The sequence below is a fragment of the Pongo abelii genome, chromosome 23, assembly GCF_028885655.2.
Source record: "Pongo abelii isolate AG06213 chromosome 23, NHGRI_mPonAbe1-v2.0_pri, whole genome shotgun sequence".
Lineage (NCBI taxonomy): Eukaryota > Metazoa > Chordata > Mammalia > Primates > Hominidae > Pongo > Pongo abelii.
Window position 1 is genome coordinate 43,841,244 of NC_085929.1, and position 22,989 is coordinate 43,864,232.

At 54.7% G+C, this 22,989-nt stretch overlaps 1 protein-coding gene across 1 annotated transcript in view; it reads left to right on the top strand.

Moving 5' to 3' along the window:
- CYTH4 (cytohesin 4) overlaps window positions 1-2,129 on the top strand; it is a 33,647-nt gene extending 31,518 nt beyond the window's left edge. The window contains exon 13 of the mRNA XM_024240139.3: window positions 214-2,129. Coding sequence (XP_024095907.1) covers window positions 214-286 — 73 coding nt within the window. The 3' untranslated portion in view covers window positions 287-2,129. The remainder of the gene's footprint in view (window positions 1-213) is intronic.
- Window positions 2,130-22,989: the final 20,860 nt, after the last annotated feature.

Below are 22,989 nucleotides of genomic sequence, written 5' to 3' on the forward strand. Positions count from 1 at the left end.
ATCTGAGGCCTCACCCGCTCTGGGCCTGACCATGGGACACTAGGCTTGGCTAGCAAGTCTGGACTTAGCCTGGCACAGCCCTTGTTGGGGCCATCTGGCCTTTCCCCCGCGGCAGAGCAGGCTACACCTCCCTGGGAGTCCCATGCCCCTGATACAAGCCCTGGGAGAGCAGACCCCCTTGATGGCCAGTCCAGCCCTGAAATTTCTCTCTAGAGCCAGCATCACCCGTGTCCCCTTCTACGACCTGGTCTCTACTCGGAAGAAGAAGATTGCCAGCAAACAGTGAGATTCCTGGAGGTGGCACTGGAGGTGGCACTGGGGGCTGGTCACCCTGAGAGTCCCATCGCCTGCAGTGCCTGGAGACCCACCTCCCACCCTAGTGTACTCTTTTGGGCCACAGACATCATTGCTCTTCCCTGTTACCTCGAGCTGACTCTAGAGGGGAAGGCAGAGCTCAGGAGAGTGGGTGGGAGCTGCAGTGGGCTCAGAGTCCAGCAATGAGGCCCGCTGGCCTGGGCGCCCAGCTGCAGGCCCCCGCCCTACGTGCACTACAGGAAGGGGTGAGGAGAGCAGTCAGAGGAAAACCAGCCCCAGAATGCCGCATCTTCTCTTCTCTCTGGACTTCGGTGTCCTCGGCTCTGAAGGTGCTCTCTGCACTCAGATGCTGTCAGCCCTCAACGTAGGAGGGGCCCTGGGGTCCCTAAGTGCTTCTTCTCCCTGGCAAGGCTGTTCCTTTTCAGGGATATCTCTGCCAGTCCCTCCCCTGTCCTCAGGTTGGGCTTGGCCCTCTCTGCCTGACAGAGCTCAGTACACACACAGCTCAGACCCACAGACAGGACCCCGGGACAGAACCCCGGGAGCACTGCCCTAGGAGCCTGGACCCCACAAGGTCAGTCTCAGCTCCGCCTCTGACTCGCTGTGTGCCCTCTGCCAAGTCATGCCCATTCTCTAGTTCTTGCAAAACTGCAGGGTTTGGACTAGAAACGTCTTGTCTTGGCCCCTGCTAGCCCTGTGCTCCAGCTTCCAGCTGGAGATGGCAGCCCTTGTTTATGGAGCCCAGACAGACTCCGGATTCAACGTTGCTGGGGAGAGAAGAGCAGTATAGACCCCACCTTCCAGGATGTCCATTTCGGTGAGAGGAGCAGGTGGGACCCTCAAGAAAATGATGGAGAACATCCCAGACAGATGGGACTCAAGCAGGATGGGTGCTATATCCAAGAAGCCAAGAAGAGTTTCGTGCACTGTGGTTACCAGGAGGGCTGCCTGGAGGCAGTGGCTGAGCCAGAAAGTAACACAGAGCTCATGCTTGGAGAGGCAGAGTCTTGGCCATGGCTTTCCTGCGAGACCACTGACGAGCAGTCCCATGGTGATAAAGGGCAGCCCGGCGGGTCCCAGCATCTCGAGACCCTCTGCAGCAGTATCATCAGAGTAGAGCTGACTTCCAATACCCAGGCAGCCAGCTCTGTCTCCAGGGAGGCCTGGCCTGGAGGAGGGGTCCACTAACAGGAAACACTTCTCACCCCCTCACACAGGCCCAGGGGAGCCCCTGGAGGGAAATTCCTTGGCAGGGGAACAGGAAATGTGGTCGCCTCTGCCCCACTGCCAGCCTGAGTGGGCAAGGAAGCAGGTGGATTCCCCAGAAGGAACCGCAGCTCGCAAGGCGCCTCTCCTTGTCCCCACCCACCCCCACATTTGCACACCTTCCACAGGGTCAGGATGGAGTAGCTGCCTTGTGAGGTGATGAGACTCCTGTCTCTGGAGGTCTGCAAGCACCTGGAGGTGATTTGCACCAGACAAGGTCTGGGTTGGGCGTCTGCAGGAGGAGACCTTGTGGGACATTTGAGGACATCCACAGATTCTTGTCAGCCTACGAACTAAGCCCTGCCTCTGTCACCTCATTGGTCCATGAAGGAGCAGCCAGGGGTGGTGGAAGGAGCACTGGGCTAGGGGTCAGGGGTCAGAGATTCTGTCCTGCTCCTGGGATACACTGGCTACTCCCTTAGTCTACTCCCTTCCCCTCTCTGGTCCTCAGCTTCCTCCATCATGGAGGGGATGGGATCATGGATTTTCTGGGCATAAATGGCTGTTCTGGGAGTCACTCCAAAGAGAGAATAAAACTCTTGATCCAACTCGTGAGTGGGCTCTGTCCTCTCTGTGACTGCAGCTGCCACCTTGACCCCACCAGGCCCTCCACCTCCGTCCCTGTCCCAGTGGAGGGCAGGAGGGCCAGGCAGGGAATTTGGTCACTCAGAGGGCCCTAGGACCCCATCCCCGGGACATTGGCACAGGAGCCATCCCCAGGGGCTGGACAGCCAATGGGGCTTCCACAGAGCAGGGGCAGGCAAGCTGGTTCTGACAAGCCCAGGGAAAGGCAAAAGACTTTCCAGCAGGCAATGCTGTCTAAAGACAGAAAGAGCCGCTGCCGGTCAGGCATGGTGGCTCACGCCTGTAATCCCAACACTCTGGGAGGCCGATGTGGGAGAATCACTTGAGGTCAGGAGTTCGAGACCAGCCTGGCCAACATGGTGAAATCCCGTCTCTACTAAAAATACAAAAATTAGCTGGGCGTGGTGGTGGGTGCCTGTAGTCCCAGCTACTCAGGAGGCTGAGGCAGGAGAATTGCTTGAACCTGGGAGGCGGAGGTGTCATTGAGCCCAGATGGCGCCACTGCACTCCAGCCTGGGTAACAGAGCAAGACTCCAACTCAAAAGAAAAAAAAGAGCCGGGCGTGGTGGCTCACGCCTGTAATCCCAGCACTTTGGGAGGCTGAGGCGGGCGGATCACCTGAAGTCAGGAGTTCAAGACTAGGCTGGCCAACCTGGTGAGACCCCGTCTAAAAATACAAAAAATTAGCCAGGCGTCGTGGTGCATGCCTGTAATCCCAGCTACTTGGGAGACTGAGGCAGGAAAATTGCTTGAATCTGGGAGGCAGAGGTTGCAGTGAGCCGAGATCATGCCACTGCACTCTATCTAGCCTGGTAAATAGAGTGAGACTCTGTCTCAAAAAAAAAAAAAAAAAGAAAGAAAGAAAGAAAGGAAGGGGGGGGAGGGAGAGAGAGACAGACAGACAGACAGAAAAAAAGAAAGAAAGAGAGAGAGAGAGAAAGAGCCTGCTGCCACGGGAGGTGAGTAGTACGTTCCCCATTGCTGGAGGAGTGCAAGCACTGCTGCTCCAAGGATCACTTGGTGGGTAATGGAGGAGCTTGAATTCAATAACCTTCATTTATTTGTACATCCCACAAATGTTTATGGAGCACCTACGGTGTGCCAGGCACTATCCCAGACACTGCTACAACAAGGCAGAATCCCTGCCTGCACGGGGCTCACATCCCTGCAGTCCTGAACACATGCTGTTCCAGAGGAGGCAGAGCGGGCAGTGGAGGGCTGGGCTGGGCTGGGCAGAGGGCAATCCGGGGAGGCTTCTCTGAGGAGGGTGCTCGAGTATTGGCAGCCAGGCTGGGGACAGGACACGCACCTGATAATGACGCACCTGATAATGCAGTGAGCTCACTTCATGTCTGCCCCACACTGAACTGTGAGCTCCTTGTGGGCCAGACCGTGCACCTACTCAGTGCCCAGCACACAGCAGGTGCACAATAACTGCTAGTTCACCTGAAGTTAACTGATAAAAGGCCCTCTGGGTCTCAGCATCAGCAGGTGCAAATGTCCAGAGGCCTCGAGAGCTATGAGAACGCTGGTGCCTCCAGGAGATGCAGGGGTACCTGGAGAGGCCGCACCACAAGCCAGGAGCATGGAGAGCTGGGCTCTGACTCACTGGCCCCCTGAGTCTCTCCAGCGCATGTCTCTGCTCCCCTACCTGCCATTCTGCCACTCCTCACTCTGGTCAGCAGGGGGCTCCCACCACACGTGGATAAGAGGTTTCGATGCTGCAGCCAGAATGGCCGGACCGGCTGGACAGGGCTGGATAGGGCTGGATAGGGCTGGACAGGGCTGGACAGGGCTGGACAGGGCTGACCGGCTGTCCCTTGCAGGGACGGGGTCTCTGTCCAGAGTAGAGCCCTGGCCTGGACATCCTAAAGGGGGAGGCATCTGGTCTACCAGGGCCCGAGGGCTCGAGCAGCCCAGTAGACACCCATGGACACAAACAAGCATGGGCCTCCCCGCCACTCATGCTGGGCAGTCACCCCTGCTGGGGCTGGCATTGGGCCTGGTGCTGGGAGACTTGTGCACTCTTGCTTTCTGGCTGTGGGGCCCCAGACGAGTTGCTTACCCTCTCTGGTTGGGATTTTCCTCCCTGAGAGGTTGGGCCAGGTGAGTTCCATGATGCAAACCTTGAAGGGGGACTTCCACATGCAACAGGCACCGCTGCAACACAGCTCCTGTCCTGGAAGGGATGGCGGGGGAGGAAGATGAGCAGGTGCCATGAACGCCATTACTGTGAGAGGGCACGGGGCGGAGGGCGGCACAGCCGTAACAGCCACCCAGAGGGCCATGGTGAAGGCCCACCTCTCCCCTGTGTCTTAAGCAGGTTTCCCAAGCTCTCCGAGCCTCAGGTTTCCCATCTATGAAATGGAAATAATTAAATATATGTAATACACTAACAACAGCGTTGGGCAGCTCCTGGGATGTTACGTGCTACTATTATTATGATCACAAGGCAGACTGTGGGCATGCATTCATGGAGCTACAAAAACCTGGAATTGGGGCCATAGGAGGCGGAAAGATTCCTGTGGGCAGTGGGGCAGTGGGGGAGATCTGGGAAGACTTCTTGGAAGAGGTGTGCTCAGGAAAGATAACCCAAGTGGAGGTCTGAGCCTTCCAGCCAGTGGGGCCAGTAGGAGACAGGACAAGGATGCAGGTCAAGACAAGGTATTTCTGGAACTCCCCTGGGCCCCAAACACAAGCCCCAGTGGGCCAAAAGAATGCAAGTTTGAGGAAGGCTGGGTGCTGGCTGGGACTGAGCTGCGTGCACAGTGCAGGATCCTTGCAGCTCTGGGGCTGCAGCTCTGGCTGCATGAAGCTCTGAGGGGGACATTCAGTAATGTGGCTGCTGAACAGAGACATCCCAGCCTGAGGGAGGACTAGCTTGGCACAGAAGGCTCTGGGTTGGCATAGGCCAGGGCAACGGGGCTTGGAGAAGGCAGACTGGGCCCCTGCCAGGTACCTGGGGAGGAGAAGCCCCTCCATCTTGAAGCCTGGCACACAGAGCTGCCAGGGGACAGGAGATGGGGGTAGGCAGCCCAAGTCGAGTGGCAGGTGTGAAAGACCTGGAGAAATTGATTTATTAGGGACATAAAAGGAGCTAAATATGTTTGCCGGCTCAGCGATGACTCAGGCCTTCCCCAGGGGTCTGCAAGTGTGAGCATCAAAGACAGGCCTGCTCCCACCAGGACACTGCAGGCTCCAGACCCTCCTTCCCTTCAATGGGAGGACCACCTCCTACCCCAAGTGTCCTGAGAGCCTGGCCTCTGAGGGGCACCAGAGACCCAGCCACTCACTCCTGCATGCTTCCCAACTCTCCAGACTGCACCCAGAATGGCTGAAGAATGAAGCCGGAGAGTGACACACATCTGGGTCAAAATCCTGGCCTTGTCCCAAACTGCCATGTGATCCTGGCTCAGTGGGGACCCTCTCTGGACCGTTCCCGTGAGCCAGCCCCACCTCCCTCCCTGTCTGGCAATGTTGTCCCATCCCTTTTGGCTTCTTCCTGACAGCACAGCCTCCTCTGCCCAAGATCCACCAACCACCCTCCAGGAGAAAAGCCAGACTCCACAGGGCCTTGTTGGGGAGAACATCTTCCAGTGGCGGTTCCAGGCCAGGCGCTGGGCTCTGGAGAAACGTGGGCGAATCCGGTCTGCAGGCAGGGCCGGCGGAAGAGGAAGAAATGACCTCGCTGTGGGGACAGCGTTGGGAGCGACAGTAAGGATGAGGGAAGGGTGGTTGTGGGGTCTGGGGAGACCGGAGCACAGAGCCCCCACACAGGAGTTTGGCACATTTGAGAAGCGGTGAATTCTTTGGCGGGCCTGGAGGAGGCCTGCCTAGAACAGCTGGACTTGGAATGGAACAGAAGTGGAGCCACACTGGCCAGCCTGCGTGGGTGACTTTACCAGGATGGTGATGGGGAGCCAGGAAAGGGTTCAAAGCAGGAGAGAGACTCTGCTGGAGGCCGTCTGGGGATAGCTCCTAGGATCGACCACTCAAGGGATGGATTAAGGAGGCTAAGTGGGCCACAGGGGGCTGGAGGAGGTGAGGGAGGAACAGAGCGGTCACTGGACAGGAGGAAAGAGGCTTGATGGGCCTCCGGGGCTAAGACTTGTGGGAGGTGACAGCATTCCCCGAAACAGCCCAGCGAAGGGCAGGTGGGGGGAAGGAGTCGGGGAGAGGGGAGGTGAACAGGACACACTGTGTCAGAGGGGCAGCAGGACCTCCCCGTGGACACCTTCAGCTGTGAGTTAGACAAGGGTCCTGGGCTCAGCAGAAAGCCCTTCCCACCTCCTCTTCCGCACCCTCTCACCCTCTTATCTCCTCCTCCTCTCCCCACTCCCACCTCTCACACTTGCCCCTTCCTCCCCTGTGTGCCCGATTCCACCCCCTCCCCTTCCTTGGCCATTTAGTCTTGGCTCAGTGGTGTGTACTGGCAGGCACCTGGGTCCTGGGGTCCACCTGTAGGCCTGGGTTCCGATCCCAGTGTGGGGGTTCTTAACAGCATGTGACCCTCAAAAGTAACCCACAAAGACCCAGATTTACCCTGGACACCGCTGCCCACCCCCACCATGCCCAGCATCAATATGTCACGGCCAAAGCCGCCAACCACAGAGTACTCACTAAGGCCAGCACCTGCCCCTACATGCTGTCTTCCAACCTTCCAGCACTCCCTAAGCAGGCGTGACTATCCCCATTTTACAGAGAAGGGCCCTGAGGCTCACTCTGGCCCAGCCAAGAAGGACCTGAGCCGGCATGGAATCAGCACCATCTGATTTGAAACCTGTGTCAGGGCGGCCACAAACTCATCATCCATAATAGGCCCTTCCTATGAGTGCTGGAATCTGGATTCCAGGGGATGCCAGGACAACAGGCAGAAACCAGGACTGCTCCAGGCACCCCAAGACATAGGGTCACCCTAGCAGTCAGACATATCTACAAGGCACAGCAAGGAACTGGGGTCACTCTGGGTGGCCCTGTGGACTGGAAGAGCTGTGCCCCATGGCTGCTTTATCCTGGAGAAGGAAAGGACAGCTGTTTCCTCCGGAGCAGATCGTGCTCAGCCACCAATTCACCCAGCGAACTTCTCTCCACGGTGAGTCTCCCCAAGTCCTACCCCAAAGTGGCACCGTGTGGGCTGACACTGGATTTGGTGAACCTGGTCTACTGCACGCGCTCAGCAGATATTAGCTGTCACTGTTATATTCTTGATGGAGTCTCCCTCGAGAGGGCCGAGTTTGAGGACTCTGAACAGGACAGAACCATGGAAGGTAATGGGGGCTGTCCATGCTATCCTGCCAGCTCTCCTCCTGCAGGAAGCCCTCCCTGACCACCCCTGTCCCCAGGGCTACTTTAAGCCTCCAGAGGTTTCACCATTCGGCTTTTGGTAGGCTGACTTCCTGGTCGCGGTTGCCAGGCTCAAAGTTTTTGTTCGGCTGCTGAACGCCAAGGCCTACAAGCCCTCTCCTTTTCCATCCCTCTCGGCTTCTGTACAGGGCCCTCCAGCCCCATCCAGAAATGCCCTGGCCTAAAAAAGCACCCTTCCTGTTCTTCCATGACGAAATCAAAGTTCACAGACATTCAGGCACACGCCCTAAGTCACCCAGCACGGAGGCTCCATGAAGAAGACCGAGGCAGAAGGCACTGGCATTTGTAGAACATACTTCATCTCATCTGATCCTCCCAGGAGCCCACAAGGTAAACAGGATTATTCGCATTTAACAGATGAGGACGTGGAGGCTCAGAGAGCTTGTGACTTGCCCAGGGTCACACAACCAGGAACAGGCATCTGATCCAATTGTTAAGGCCAGGAGGACCCACCAGCCGGAAGGCTCCAGCGGCAGGGGAGGATTAATTCTGCGACCTTTCCAGTCCCTTTGATCTTTTGAGGCTAAAGCTTAACTCTTCTCTTTCTCCCTCCCCCAGGGGATTTTCAGTTCATAAATAAGAGCCCAGAGGGGGCCAACCTTTGATCCAAAGAAATGATTTTTTAAGAAAATGTCCCCCATTTAAAAATTAATAAAACATGCTCATTGCAGAAAATTGGAAAGCACAATGAAGAGGAAGAAAAACTTAGACCAAAAAACAAATGAGATCATGTCCTCTGTTGCAACACAGCTAGAGCTGGAGGCCACTATCCTAAGCAAACAAACATAGACAGGAGCAGAAAACCAAATACCGCATGTTCTCACGTATAAGTGGAAGCTAAATAATGAGGATACACGAATACTAGGAGAGGGACAACAGACACTGGGGCCTTCTGGAGGGTGGACAGTGGGAGGGGGAGAGGATTAGAAAAAAATACCTGGTGGGTATTATTCTTATTACCTGGGTGACAAAAATTATCTGTATACCAAATTCACATGGCAGTTTATCTATATAACAAACCTGCACATGTATCCCAAACCTAAAAGTTAAAAAAAAAAAACCTAGACCAAGAATTCCTCTACCCGATATTTTTGTAAACATTTCAGAATATTTCCAGCACACCTCTATGATTTATGGGTTATGTCTCTGCAATGATACTGCAAATGCAGTTTTGTAACCTTAACACTTAAGCCTTTTTTTTTTTTTCTGTCTCCCAGGCTAGAGTGCAGTGGCACGATCTCAGCTCACTGCAACCTCCTCCTCCCAGGTTCAAGCAATTCTCCTGCCTCAGCCTCCCGAGTATCTGGGATTACAGGCATGCACTACCACACCTGGCTAATTTTTGTATTTTTAGTAGAGGTGGGGGTTTCACCATGTTGCCCAGGCTGGTCTCGAACTCCTGACCTCAAGTGATCTGCACGCCTCGGCCTTCCCAAAGTACTGAGATTACAGGCATGAGCCACCGTGCCTGGCCTAACACTTAAGCCTTAAGACTATGAAATCCGGATGTCCACGTGTATACCAGCCAGGACAGGTTAGGTTACACCGTGGCAACAAATATCCCCAAATCTCAGTGGCTTCACACACCAAAAGAGGTTATGTCTTGCTCACACCCTATGCCCTGGGATTGCAGGGGAGGGGTCGGCATGGAGTCTCTGCTTATCATAGTCACTCAGGGACCTAGGCTGAGGAGGTGCCATCCTGGCATGAATTGCCAGGAGCACTGTCTGGACGTGACATGCCACTTCTGCTCACATTGCATTGGCCAAAACATGTCATATAGCTACCTCACTGCAAGGCCAGACAAAATACCATCCTACCACCGGCCCTGCAACATGGGAGGACAGTAATACTTGGTATGCGGCACTAGTGCCGATTATAGCTAGGGTGACCAATTGTCCCCATTTTCTCAGGACCAAGGAGTTTTTCAAAATGCCGGCCTTCTTGTGCTAAAACTGGGAAAGTCCTGGGCAACCCAGGAGGACTTGTCTGCTCCTATTGTACCACGTTGTGTGGTCTTTACACACTCACTTTTCAAAACTGCACAGCAGCCATCTTGTAGATGAACCAAGGTTTCTCTCCCCAGTCCCCTATTGCTGGAGACTCAGACTGTTTCCAGTATTCCATGTTTATAAATACATTGTCTTAAATACCTCCATGGATAAAACCATGTCTACGTGGCTTCTCAGAGGTGCCATTGGTGGCCGTTTACAGGCTCACAATACCTGTTGTCCATAGGTAATTCAAAAAGGTTGAACCAATACAACTTGCCTTCTGCAGCAGAAGCACGTACCTGCTTTCCTTACCTTCTCCTGGAGCCCAGAGGAGTCATTCTCTAATTGTAGCCTCCAGCTCACCTGGAGAGCTCCTTAAAACAGATTGCTGGGCCTTAGCGCTAGAGTTTCTGATCCACCAGGGCTGGGGTGATGCCTAACCTTTGCGTTTGTGTGTGTGTGGTTTGTTTGTGGGTTTTTTTGTTGTTTGTTTTGATGGAGTCTCGCTCTCTTGCCCAGGCTAGAGTGCAGTGGTGCGATCTCTGCTCACTGCAAGCTCCGCCTCCCGGGTTCATGCCATTCTCCTGCCTCAGCCTCTTGAGTAGCTGGGATTACAGGCGCCAGCCACCACACCTGGCTAATTTTTTGTATTTTTAGTAGAGACGAGGTTTCGCTGTGTTAGCCAGGATGGTCTCGATCTCCTGACCTCGTGATTTGCCCGCCTTGGCCTCCCAAAGTGCTGGGATTACAGGCGTGAGCCACCACTCCTGGCCAACCTTTGCGTTTTGAGTGTGTTCCCAGGCAATGCTGATGCGGCTGTTTTCCGAATTCCAAATCACACCTGAGAACTACTGATGCCGTGGCTTTGTTTTTTTGTTTTGTTTTGCTTTTTGTGATGGAGTTTCGCTCTTGTCACCCAGGCTAGAGTGCAATGGCTCGATCTTGGCTCACTGCAACCTCCACCTCCCGGGTTCAAGCGATTCTTCTGCCTCAGCCTCCCAAATAGCTGGGATTACAGGCGTGTGCCACCACGCCTGGCTAATTTTGTATTTTTAGTAGAGACCGGGTTTCTCCATATAGGTCAGGCTGGTCTTGAACTCCCGGCCTCAGGTGATCCACCTGCCTCAGCCTCCCAAAGTGCTGGGATTACAGGCATGAGCCACCGCGCCCGGCCAGATGCCACCACTTTGCCACCGAACAGGTGACCCTGCTCAGCTACTCACCAGAGGTCTAACCTGGAGCAAATTATGCAATTAGCCTCTCTTAGCCTAGGTTCCTATCTGTGAATTGGAGCGGTTGGGAGGATGGACTACCAGCGTAACCAAGAGTTCAGTTAAAGATAGTTACAGTTATTCAGCAATAGATTAAATAACTTTATGTTTTAAAATATTTGTGAGTTTGAATGGAACTGCATTGATTAACATTTGTATTCCTTTCATACCTGAGTGGGAATGGACTTTCTCCCTCTGAGGGTTAAGCATTTGTGTTTCCTTTCTAGTATGAATCATCGCTCCCGCCCTTCGCCCATTCACCTGCGGGTTTCTCTGCCTTTCCTCTCCGTCTGCCTGGGCTCATTACAGAGCAAAGATAAACCCCCATGGCCATTCTTGATTGCTAGAGATTTTTCCAAAGCTGTTGCTCACCTGTCTGCTGAGGCCATTTTTCTGGCTTACAAAGTGACCGAATCCATCTGACTTTCCCATTTTTATTTTCTCTATCACTTTTAAGCTTAGATTGGAGCCCTTCTCCAGAATGTGACAATATAAAGGAAATGGATTTTGAATGATGAGATTTCCTGCACCTTGAGGGGTGGTGGGGGTGGGGGATCCTGGCTCACCTCAAACCCTGTAGTGGTGATAGAAGGCATAGTCCGAAACCAAGGGCCCCTCAGCACCAGGACAACCCACCACCCTCAGCTCTCCCCGGCGTTAGCCACGCTGTCTCTCTCCCCATCTGCAGAGTCCCCCCGCAGAGAGGCACGGGGGCAGGCCAGAGCTGGATGCGCCACTGGAAGGTCAAAGCCTTCATCCTCAGGTTGGAGACAGGATGACCGAAGGTGTAAGAAGTGGCCAGGGGAGTTGGACAACTCCCAGCTCAGGTCTCTCCTCGACTGCTTTGGCCCTGTGAGCTTTGCCTCTCTGGGTCTCTGTTGTCTCATCCATAAAATGGACCTGACCATGCCCAAGTCAACTGAAGGATTTAAATAGATCAGGGCCCTGTGGTCGGTGCTGGACGCCAAGTACACGCGCCCAGTACCCAGGGCTTGAGCTCATTGCACGCCGCAATTCTGTTCCTGGGGTGGTAGCGTGAACCCCACTGCCTTTGCCTTTGATTGCACTGAAAATATCCAGCACCGCTGATATCAAGGGCCCAGGGCCCGGCGGAAAGGAACTCCCAGACTTGGGCGCCCAGGTTTCCGTGCGCGACCCCAGCCCCTCCGGCTGCAGCTCAGCCCATCGGCCCTGCGCGGGAACAGTGTCACCCGGGCACCCGGGCCAGAACAGGCCACGCGTGTCCCAGGAGCGCGGGAGGCTCCCACGCCCCCTCCCCCGCACCGCTCCTTTGGCTGGCAGAGCGGGTCCTGAGAGCGTCTCAGCCGCACCAAGCGCCTCCCGCTCCCGCGCCACCCGGGAGCGCTGCTGGGGCCTGATTTCCATAATAATCAGCCATAGATCTCCCGAAAAGGCTGGGAGCGGCCGCCACCGCCCACCAGGGAAGCTCCCGAGGGTGGGCGCCCCGCCTTCCCACCATCCCTGCCGCCGCCCGGAGGGAGCCTCGTTTTTAAAAGCTTTCGAGAAACCGTCCGTGCGCAGGAGGCAGCTGGGAGACACCCAGGATGTCGTTCTCCGCATTAAGGAGGGGGACGGCGGTGGGGGGAGGTGGGAGAGGCCGCGGCGCAGGTGTAGACCAGGCTCAGAGGCAATGAGGGGAGGAGGGAAGCTGAGGCAGCCGCGGGGTGGGGAGATGTTTCAAGGTACATTCTCACTACAGCCTCACAGCGACCCTGCGGGTGAGTTATCTGCTACGGCCCACTTTACAGGGGGGGAAACTGAGGCCTGGAGAGGTTTCCAGTCTTCCAAGCTAGCAAGTGGCTGGGCGGGGATCCTTTTCCGAGTTGGGGGATTCAGAGCCCGTGGCCTGCCCGGCACACTGCCTCCTGTCCAAAATGGGCAATGTAGGAGCAGGATGCTCTGTGCATCCAAGATCGGAGAACCAACCCGAAAGGGAAAGACCAAAGGGCTGAGGTTTGGCACATACTTGGAGCTGATCTGGTCCAGAAGCCCGTGGGCTCGCAGAACCTAGTTTGAACCCCAGCTCTGCCACCTCCCAACCGTCCCCCAAGGGGTGGGCAAACTACAGCCCCTAGGGCCAAATCCTGTCAAACTGTTTTGGTACAACCAGAAACCAAGCATTTTTTTTTTCTTTTTTTTTCTCTTTTTCTTTTTTTTCTTTCTTTCTTTCTTTCTTTTTTTTTTTTTTTTTTTTTGAGATGGAGTTTTCGCTCTTGTTGCCCAGGCTGGAGTGCAGTGGTGCGATCTCGGCTCACTGCAGCCCCTCCCTCCTGGGTTCAAACAAGTCTCCTGCCTCAGCCTCCCAAGCAGCTGGGACTACAGGCACCTGCCACCACACCCGGCTAATTTTTTTGTATTTTCAGTACAGATGGGGTTTCACCATATTGGCCAGGCTGGTCTCAACCTCCCAACCTCAGGTGATCCACCCTCCTCGGCCTCCCAAAGTGCTGGGATTACAGACATGAGCCACTGCACCCAGCTAGGTTTTTTCTATTTCTGAATATAAAAAAAAAATTTCCTGACATGTGAAAATTATATGAAATTTGAATTTCCATGTTCATCCACTTTTTTAATTAAAATACAGCCACACCCACTTATTTCTGGTACTGTCTATGGCTGCTTTCCCTCTACACTGGCACCGTTGAATAGTTTTGACCAAGAAGCATGGCTCATAAAGTCAAAAATATTTACTACATAGCCTTTTCCAGAAAAGCTTTGCCCATCCCTGCAATAATGGGGCAACGATGAAGCCTCTACGCCTCCGTTTTCTCACCTGGACAGATGGGAATGCTATTAAGTGAGGATGAAGTGAAGGCTGGGAAAGCCCTGAGCACAGTTGGCAGCACCTATCTTAGAAATGCCTTCGACCGGCCGGGTGCAGTGGCTCACGCCTGTAATCCCAGCACTTTGGGAGGCTGAGGCAGACAGATGCCCTGAGATCGGGAGTCCAAGACCAGCCTGAGCAACATGGAGAAACCCCATCTCTACTAAAAATACAAAATTAGCCAGGAGTGGTGGCGCATGCCTGTAATCCCAGCTACTCGGGAGGCTGAGGGAGGAGAATCACTTGAACCCAGGAGGTGGAAGTTGCAGTGAGCTGAGATTGTGCCACTGCACTCCAGCCTGGGTGACAGAGTGAGACTCCGTCTCAAAAAAAAAAAAAAAGAAAGAAAGAAAAAGAAATGCCTTTGACTTTTGCCAAGCCCCTGCTGCTTGCTGCCTCCCCATTCCGAATCACAGCTACCTGGGTGGATGCACTTTGAACTCAAGATATTCATCCCCTGCCCCCATTCATCCTGCTTGTCGTCACTCCAAGCTTATCAACCTGGCCTCCAGCCACCCTCCCCAGTCAGTGACCCAGTCTGACCGGTTCCACCTGCAGCACCCAGCACAATCCCTGCCCCACACTGGTTCTTAGCAAACATTTTCTTTCTCTTTTTTTGAGACGGAGTTTTACTCTTGTTGCCCAGGCTGGGGTGCAATGGCGCAATCTCAGCTTACTGCAACCTCTGCCTCCTGGATTCAAGCAATTCTCCTACCTCAGCCTCCCAAGTAGCTGGGATTACAGGCATGTGCCACCATGCCCGGCTAATTTTGTATTTTTAGTAAAGATAGGGTTTCACCATGTTGGTCAGGCTGGTCTCGAACTCCTGACCTCAGGTGATCTGCCCACCTCGGCCTCCCAAGGTGCTGGGATTACAGGTGTGAGCCACCGCACCCGGCCTCAGCAAACGTTTTCTAGATGGATGGATGGATGGGTGGATACTTTGCAGTCTTTCTCCATTCCTTCAACTCTAGCCTCCATCATCTCCTTCCAGGTCTCCCTGCTCCCCCTCTTCATTTCATCCCCAACTCTGTAGCCAGGGTCACCTGCCTCCTCCCTGGCTACCCAGTGCAGCACAGGTGCTGAGCCACCACCCTCTACCAGACACCCAAACTGCTAGCACTTCCCTGAGCCCAGCAGGTTGTATCAAGCCTCCAGGTGTTTGCCCATTCAGTTTCCTCTGCTTGGAACCTTCTTTATTCCCAGTCCAATGGGCTTTGCATCCTCTACTTAACCCCGAAGACTCAGTTCAGGACCCAAGTCTATGAAGCCATTCCAGGTCTCTCCCCCTTCTCCCACTGCCCCAGTATACAAAGCTATCTCGGTACCAGTGGGACTTGGTACCTTTATGAATATGCATGAGTTTCTCCTGTCGAGCCTGTGAGCCTCTTGAGGGCCAGAACTGTGACTAGTATTTCTTTTCTTTTTTCTTTTTTTCTTTTTCTTTTTTTTTTTTTTTTTTTTTTTTTTGAGACAGAGTCTCACTCTGTTGCCCATGCTGGAGTGCAATGGCACAATCATGGCTCACTGCAACCTCCACCTCAAGCGATTCTTCTGCCTCAGCCTCCCAAGTAGCTGGGATTACAGGCACCCGCCACCACACCTGGCCAATTTTTGTATTTTTAGTAGAGATGGGGTTTCACCATACTGGCCAGGCTGGTCTTGAATTCCTCACCTCAAGTGATCCACCCTCCTCGGCCTCCCAAAGTTCTAGGATTACAGGTGTGAGCCACCGCATCTGGCCTATGACTAGTATTTCTGAATCACCAGTCCCAGCAAAGGCATGCCCGCAGAGAAGACAATAAATTTTTAATAAATGAGTCAATGGAGGAAGGAAGGAATTAATATAGCTGGGATCGTCTCCCTCCCTGGCTCAACAACTTTCAGACGCTTCCCAGGTTCTCTCTGTCAAGGCCCAGCCTGGTCTTCAAGTCTTGAAGCCCTATATGAAGTGGCTCTGGTTCAACTCCCAACCTTGTCTCAAGCTGCATCTCCCATACAGTCTTCCCGAAGCAGTCCTGACCTCCAAGCCTCCATTGATGCAGTTCCCCCTCCCTGTTTATCCTCCTTAGCCTACCCACATTTATGCCTATGGGGGCCCTGGCCATCCTTGGAGATCTTACAGGGCTTCAGGGATCCAGGGGCACCTGCAGTAGGGACCAGCTACCCCCACATTTCCCGAATCCCACAGCAGAAGGCAGTAAGTAGGGGCTTTGACCGGGAGGACCTGGGTCCCGAATGAATCCTGCCAATGTTTACTATGGAGATGTCATTTCAGCTCTTGGAGTATAGAGGAAGAGTCCACTTTACTTGTCTCCCGGGGCTGCTGTGGGGTTAGAGATACTGTTACCTCTCTAGCACACCGTAGGTACTCAATAATGGACAGCTATTTCCAGCCTGTACACAACCCTTCTGCCCTTCTGAGAGGAGGCTCAGAGAGCAGACCTACAGCTCCCCGCAACCTGCAGCCCCAACCTCTCTCTCTCTCTCTTTCTCTCTCTCTCTCTCTCTTTCTCTCTCTCTCTCTTTCTCTCTCTCTTTCTCTCTCTCTCTCTTTCTCTCTCTCTCTCTTTCTCTCTCTCTCCCTCTTTCTCTCTCTCTCTCTCCCTCTTTCTCTCTCTCTCCCTCTCTCTCTCTCTCCCTCACCCCCGACAGTGCCTGCAGCCAGCAACTGATGCTGGCGTGGACAGAATGACAATGAGGCCAGGACCTAAGTGAGCCCATCTGGGAACCTAAGACTGTGGCAGAGGCTCAGATGCAGCCAGGGCTTGGGAGGGGCTGGACAGGGGCGGGGCAGGCAGGCAGGACAGAGCAGGGGTAGGAGCAGGGCAGTGCTCTGCCACTGACCCTACAGCTGGGTCTCAGCTTTCCCTTCTGCCCAATGGGTGAATCATTCCCTCCTCTCAGGTCTTGTCCTGAGTACTAAGGGCCAAGTGAGAGTTTGGGATGAAGAGGGACAGAGCCAGGCAGGGCAGGAGCCAGGGAGCAGGGCAGGGGCAGGGGCAGGGTGGGACCAGGGGATGGGGTTCACGATGGAGATGGGGCTGGGGCAGAGACCAGTCATATTTCTGATTCAGAGCAATTCAGATTGCTTGGGCAATCAATTGGACAAAATCACCCCCGGGGCAGGAAAAGAGACAGTGAGAATATTGTTGGGGGTGGTGGTGCGTGCAGGGAAGAAGGAAGAAGGAGAGAAAGAAGAAAGAAGGAATCTGCAAAGGGACCGTGGAGGGGAGGGGGAGAAACCATCCCCTGCTGGAGTCCTGGAGGCAGCCCCACTGGTGCCGGCCTTCTCCTTTGGCCGGTGGGACCCCTGTGGCCAGAGGGCCAGGGACTCACCCAGGCCCCAGTGAGGGGGAGGCAGAATGAACGGAATAGGTGGGAAGACACGCATGGGAAAGGGGTAAGAGGGGAGGTAGGGTGTGGCTGGCACAGGCCTGCGTAGCTAACAATCAGAGAGACGGCCGCCCCTCCTTTCCAAGTCCACATCACAGGTGGAGGGGCTGACTGTTGCCACATGACCAGCTCATCCCACCTCATTGCCTTTGCCCAAGCCAGTGCCCTGCCTGGGATGCCTTTATTTCCCTACCCTCACCCCAAACATTTAATCTTCCTCTCTAATTCCTCCAGCCTTCACCCCAGCCCTGACCTCCCTCAGCAATGACTGTCTCACCCTCACCCTCAGAGCTTGGTGTGAGCGGGGTTACAGTCTAGTGGTCCAAGGATGCTTGCCAGGGTCCCATAAATGTGCTTAGTCCTCACAAGCAGCACGGACGAGCATCACAGCCTGGTGGTTAACCTCACAGGCTTGGGACTCGACTGGGCCAGGTTCTAGTCCCAGCAGCTTCGTTTTCACATAGTAGTTGCCTCATAAATGCTAGGTCCCCTCCTACTGTTCCATTGCTAGCTCAGAATGTGCACACAGCAGGTGCCCAACGGTGGCTTCTGGGTGAGGTGCCCTTCTGTTCCCTAGTGGGCCCCTTGTCCCTGAAAGGACACACAGATGTCACCCCTGCCTTGGCCTCCAGGCCCAAGCCTGAGAAGCGAAGCTTGGGAGAAAGGCCCCATTGCTCATTCCCCTTGAGTCTGCAGCTCGGGCAATCAATCGGTCGCCATGGAAACCAGCCTTCCAATCGGAAGCAGGCACTTCTTGGCTGCGCCAGCGCCACCTACCCACCCACTCAGGCCTGGCTGTGCGGTCCCTCACCTAGGACTGACAGGGGTTGGGGGCAGGGAGGAGAAAAGGGAAACTGGCATAATCGGGGCACACCTGCTTGTATCCCTAAAGCCCTGAGATTCTCCAAAGACAGAGTATTTTCTTGGGGTGGGGTCAGTACTCCAGTGGCCCCCTGATTTTTACAGGGTTCATTCCTGTAGAGTATGGCCCTTGGTACTCAGAACAAAACCTGAGGGGAGGGAATGATTCACCCACTGGGGAGAAGGGAAAGCTGAGACCCAGCTGTAGGGTCAGTGGCAAAACTAGGCGCATGCCCCCTCCCTGAGCCTCCATCTCCTTCCCGCTCCTCCCTGGCCTGAGGAATGGGGCAGGGAAAGGAGGGACAGAAGAGTTCCTGGCCCGCTGCAGCCAGCACCTGCCTTCCCACTAAATCTACGCCTGGCACTTCCAGGGCCCATTAGCGCCGGGCCCACCAGGGCCCATTAGCCAGCATCTATGGGCCTGTGCACCCACCTGCCCACCCACGCCCAGCTGCAGCCTCCCACCCAGGCCCCTCCTTCCCCCACTGCCAGCTGGGATTGGACGGAGCCCAGGCTCTGAGTCACACAACCCCACGTTCAACAATTGGCTCCTCACTGCTGAGCCTGAGCAAGCCAGGAAACCTCTCTGAGCCTCAGTTTCTCTGTTTGGAAAATGGAAAGAATTACTCCTGCCTTACAAAGGAGTGATGAGGAGTCAGAGTGCATAGAGAGCTTAACACAGGGCCTGGTATGGACTCAGTAAAAGGGAGGCCACCTTCCCCGTCCCTGTTCCCTCTCAGTACCCAAAACTGTCCCTTGGAGTTGAGCTAAGGCATCCACCTGCCAGGAGAAGGCAGAAGACAAATGCTACTATTCTTAGTAACCAGCCCAGGAAAGCAAATTACAAATGAAATTTAGAGAAGGGCAGCAACTTGCCCCCCTACCCCAACACTGGGAGGGATGGGTAGGATTTGAACCCAGGTCTGTCTGAGTCAGACCTGAGCTGTCTCTGCTGCAGCCCAGCCTCTCCTGACCCTGACCCAGCCCTGCTCCAGCCAGACAAAGCCTATCACCCTGGGCCACTAGTGCCCAGCTCTGCACTGACAGAGCACCTGTTATGAACTTGGCATGCCAGGTGCCCACCACCACATACAGCACCCCCAGCACTCACAGGGCTGCAGAAGGGAAGTTGAAGGGATGTTGAGTCATGCTGGGGGATCTGACCTGGTTGAGGATGCTGGGGAGACTTCTGGAAGGAAGGCGGAGGCTAGACCAACTCCCGGCCACCACACAGCTGGTGCTGCCGCCTCCTGTTTGAAGCTTTTGCCCTCTCTGCCTAGAAGTCTCCCATTATGGTGCTGTGTCTGCTGGGACCCACGGGGCGCTACACAAGGAACCATGTGGCCGTGTACTTCAAGTCCAGCCCAGCAGGGGTCAATTGTCTCAGCCCAACCCCTTCCTACCCCCAATATCCTCTCTCCTTTATAGATCACCCATTAAGTGCCAGACACTGCAGAAGGCACATTGACTAATATTAAATATTAGCCCAGCTACCCTGCTGGGCTGTCCCTCTTAGAAATGAGGAAATGGAGGGTTAAGTGGATTTCTCAAGGTCGTGCAGCTGGTAAATGGCAGAACCAGGATTTGAGCTCAGGTGGGCATGACTTCAAAGGAAGACACCACTGAGGCCTCCTCTACTGGGTCTGCCTCCCTACCGCCCCTGGCTCCTCAATGATGACTCCTGTAGGACAGGATGGAGCAACTTGCTTCCAGCTATTATCAGATTTCTGCTTCCCCCTTCTCTCCTCCAGAAAACAAATTGATTCATCAAATTACACCTTTAATCTGTCCTAGGGAAGGGGAGGAATGGGACTCAGCCCCCACAGCAGGAAACAGGACGGGTAATCAGCCCACCTGTCCTCCCCAGCTCAGGCACAGCCACCCATGCTCTATCCTCCCGTGATTAAACACCAATTGCCGCTATGCTCTCAAATTGAGTATTTTAATTTCCAGAAACGCAAAGTACATTTCAATCAGTTCCTCTCCCAAACCATTCCTTCTCAGGAGCCAGGACAAGAACATAAGCTCCCCAAGGCCGTAGACAGCTAAGCCCCACTCCTGTACTCCTGCCATCCCTCTCCCCCGCAACCACCGCTTCTCTCCTTCCCAGGTACCCCGTGGGGGGTGCTGTGGGCACTCGAAGTGTGTGGGAGCATCCAAGAGACCCTACAATTGTCAGCTCAGAAAAGTGAGGCAGGCTCCCCCAACCCTGGGGTCAGAAAAGGGGACAGGGACTGTCCACTAGAGGCAGAGTCCAGGCTGCCTGCTCCTCACCTGCCCCTACCCTCTCCCTGTACATGGTCATTAGATGCTCATCCCAGCCTTCGGAGTGGACAGAGGCTGGGCAGGAATCCCAGTGGGAGCAGAGACTGGCGGGCTGGACACCTGGCCCTTAGTTCCAACTCTGCTACACATCTCCTCTCTCTGGCTCTCAGTGTCCCCATCTGTCTGTCCCAGGAAGGGGATGGGAAGGGGCTCACAGTCGTAGCTGGAAGGTATGTGCTTCCCAGGCACAGGCCCAGGGCCAGGACCCGGCTGGCTGCAGATTCTCCTGGGGGTTCTGAGGAGGGGCCAGAAAATGACTTTTTATTTATTTATTTATTTTTATTTTATTTATTTTTTTTTTCAGACGGAGTCTTGCTCTGTGGTCCAGGCTGGAGTGCAGTGGCGCAACCTTGGCTCACTGTAACCTCCACCTCCCAGGTTCAAGCAATTCTCCTGCCTCAGCTTCCTGAGTCGCTGGGATTACAGGCACCTGCCACCACGCCCCGCTAATTTTTGTGTTTTTAGTAGAAACAGGGTTTCACCATGTTGGCCAGGCTGGTCTCAAACTCCTGACCTCAAGCGATCTGCCCTCCTCGGCCTACCAAAGTGCTGGGATTGCAGTCGTGAGCTGCGCCTAGCCAAACTGGCATTTTTGAAAGGCTTTCCAAGCTGGGTATAGTGGCTCATGCCTGTAATCCCAGCTACTCAGAAGGCTAAGGGCGGACGATCCCTTGAGGCCAGGAGTTGAAGACCAGCCTAAGCAGCATAGTGAGATTCTGTCTCTTAAAAAATAAAAATAAATAAGTAAATAAAAATTAAAATGATAAAAAGCCTCTCCAAATGATTCCAGTATGTAGCTGGGGTTTGGGAACTGCCAGGCTAGTGCAGCCCTCGCTGTTGACAGGTGTGAATATGGGCCCAGAAAGGCTGAGCCTCTAGCCCAGAATCACACAGCAAGTGAGAGATGTTGCCAGAAGATAGCTAACAACCCTTCCAGTTTGGACATTTCAGGAAAGCAGGTGAACAAACACACAGAGTGAAGGGGAACAGGGGTGTAGCACCCACTGTCACGGAGAGGAAGGGTTGCTGAGAGGTCTAGTCAAGAATTCCTACTTAAAAACCGCATCCCCTCCACAATGTTAGATGTAGGTCTTGAGCAAGTTACTCCATCCCTAAAAATAAAGATGGGGCTAGGGATTTAACCGAGGTCTCTCCAAGGTCTCTTCTGGCTCCAGAACCCTCCTCCCAGGCCAGCAGGAAGCATAATAAATAATAATAACAATGGCAGACATTTATTGAGCATTTACTAAGTCCAGGAACTGAGTTAAGCCTTTGGCGTGGATTGCTTCTTTCTAGCCACTCCACCATCCTAAGAAGGGCTGTCTTATCTCCCTCTACCTCTCCTACAGGTGAGCAAAGCGCGGCTCGGGGAGGTAGCTCCCGCCGGAATGGAGCAGAAACGTCTCGGCTGGGAATCGAACCCACGATCAGTCAGTAGCGGCCGCGTTTTAGGACCCGGCGGCGCACGGAAGACCCGGCGGAGCGGCGCGCACCCCGGGCCCAGAGCTCATTAGCCGGGCGCCGCGGGGGCCTTCATTAAAGCTCAGCGACGCGGAGGCTGCCCGCGGCGGCCCCGCCTGGGCGCTCCGGGCTGGCCCGGACCTGCGGCGTCGGCCCAGGAGCATCTGGAAAGGGGGCGCGGGCGGGGATCGGTAGGACCGCCTATGCTCAGGGACTGTCACCCACCCCCTCCCCCAAGCCAAGGAGTAGGGGGGAAGGGGGGCGAGTGCACCCGGGTATTGGGGGGAGCATCAAATCGGGGTGGAGGGGGCCGGTGTCACCGAGCTATCCCCAAACCTCGAACTGCCAAGGCCGTCACCCCCGCCCCACCCCCACACACTATGCACCCATTTCACAGATGGCAGATCCTAGCTCAGAGGGTTAGGGCAGGCCCAGAACCGCATCGCCATCGCCCGTTCGCAGGCCTGATTGAGAGGCTGGAAACGAGGATGGGCAGGGAGTGAGGACCTGTAGGCTCTGCCGGAGAACTTGGGCGGGGGCGGAGCGGGGCATCCAGGAAGAAGCCCCCACCCCAGCCTTGGATAGGGTAGTATACGATAGGGGGCGTAAAGAAGGGCCATGGGCTCCGGTGGTCGCAGGTCCCACCGGCAACCGCCAGGGCGGGGGCAGCAGGAGCAGGAACCTGCCCGCCTCCGCACCTCGTCGGCTCCCCTCTCCCGCCAGACTCCTGTCTCTGCGCCAGGCTGGCCACCCATCCCCCACGGCCCGCCCCGCGCCTCTGTCCTCCTCCCCGCTCCCCGCGCTCTCCTCGCCTCCTCCCGCTTCTCTTACCAGAAACTGATCCTGTCCCCTCCATCCCACTCCACCGGTTGACTAAGGTCGCCGCCCATCTCTCCACCCCCGCTGTGTGACTCTAGACGATTGTCTTAAACTCTCGGAGCCTTAGTAAGTAGGCAAGTGGAAAAAGAAGTCAGAAGACTCGGGTGATGGAATGCCAGCCTTTAATGGGTTAAAAAGTGGGAAATGTATGTGTATATATTTGCTTTTCTATGCATATGTTTGCTTGTCTGCACAGACAGCCTGGAAGAGGAGGGAAGTCGCTGAGGAAGCTGGCTGCCTCCAGGGAGGGAGCCTGGTCCCTGGGGAATGGGCGGGGGGAGATGGAGACTCAGTATTGCACACACCTCTTAAATATTCAAATGTGTAAATGCATTAGCAATGCCAGCTAATAAACAAAATAAAATACAAACATTTACAAAACTAAAATTTAAGAATAATACTAGTGAAGATTAAGCCAGATAAAGTG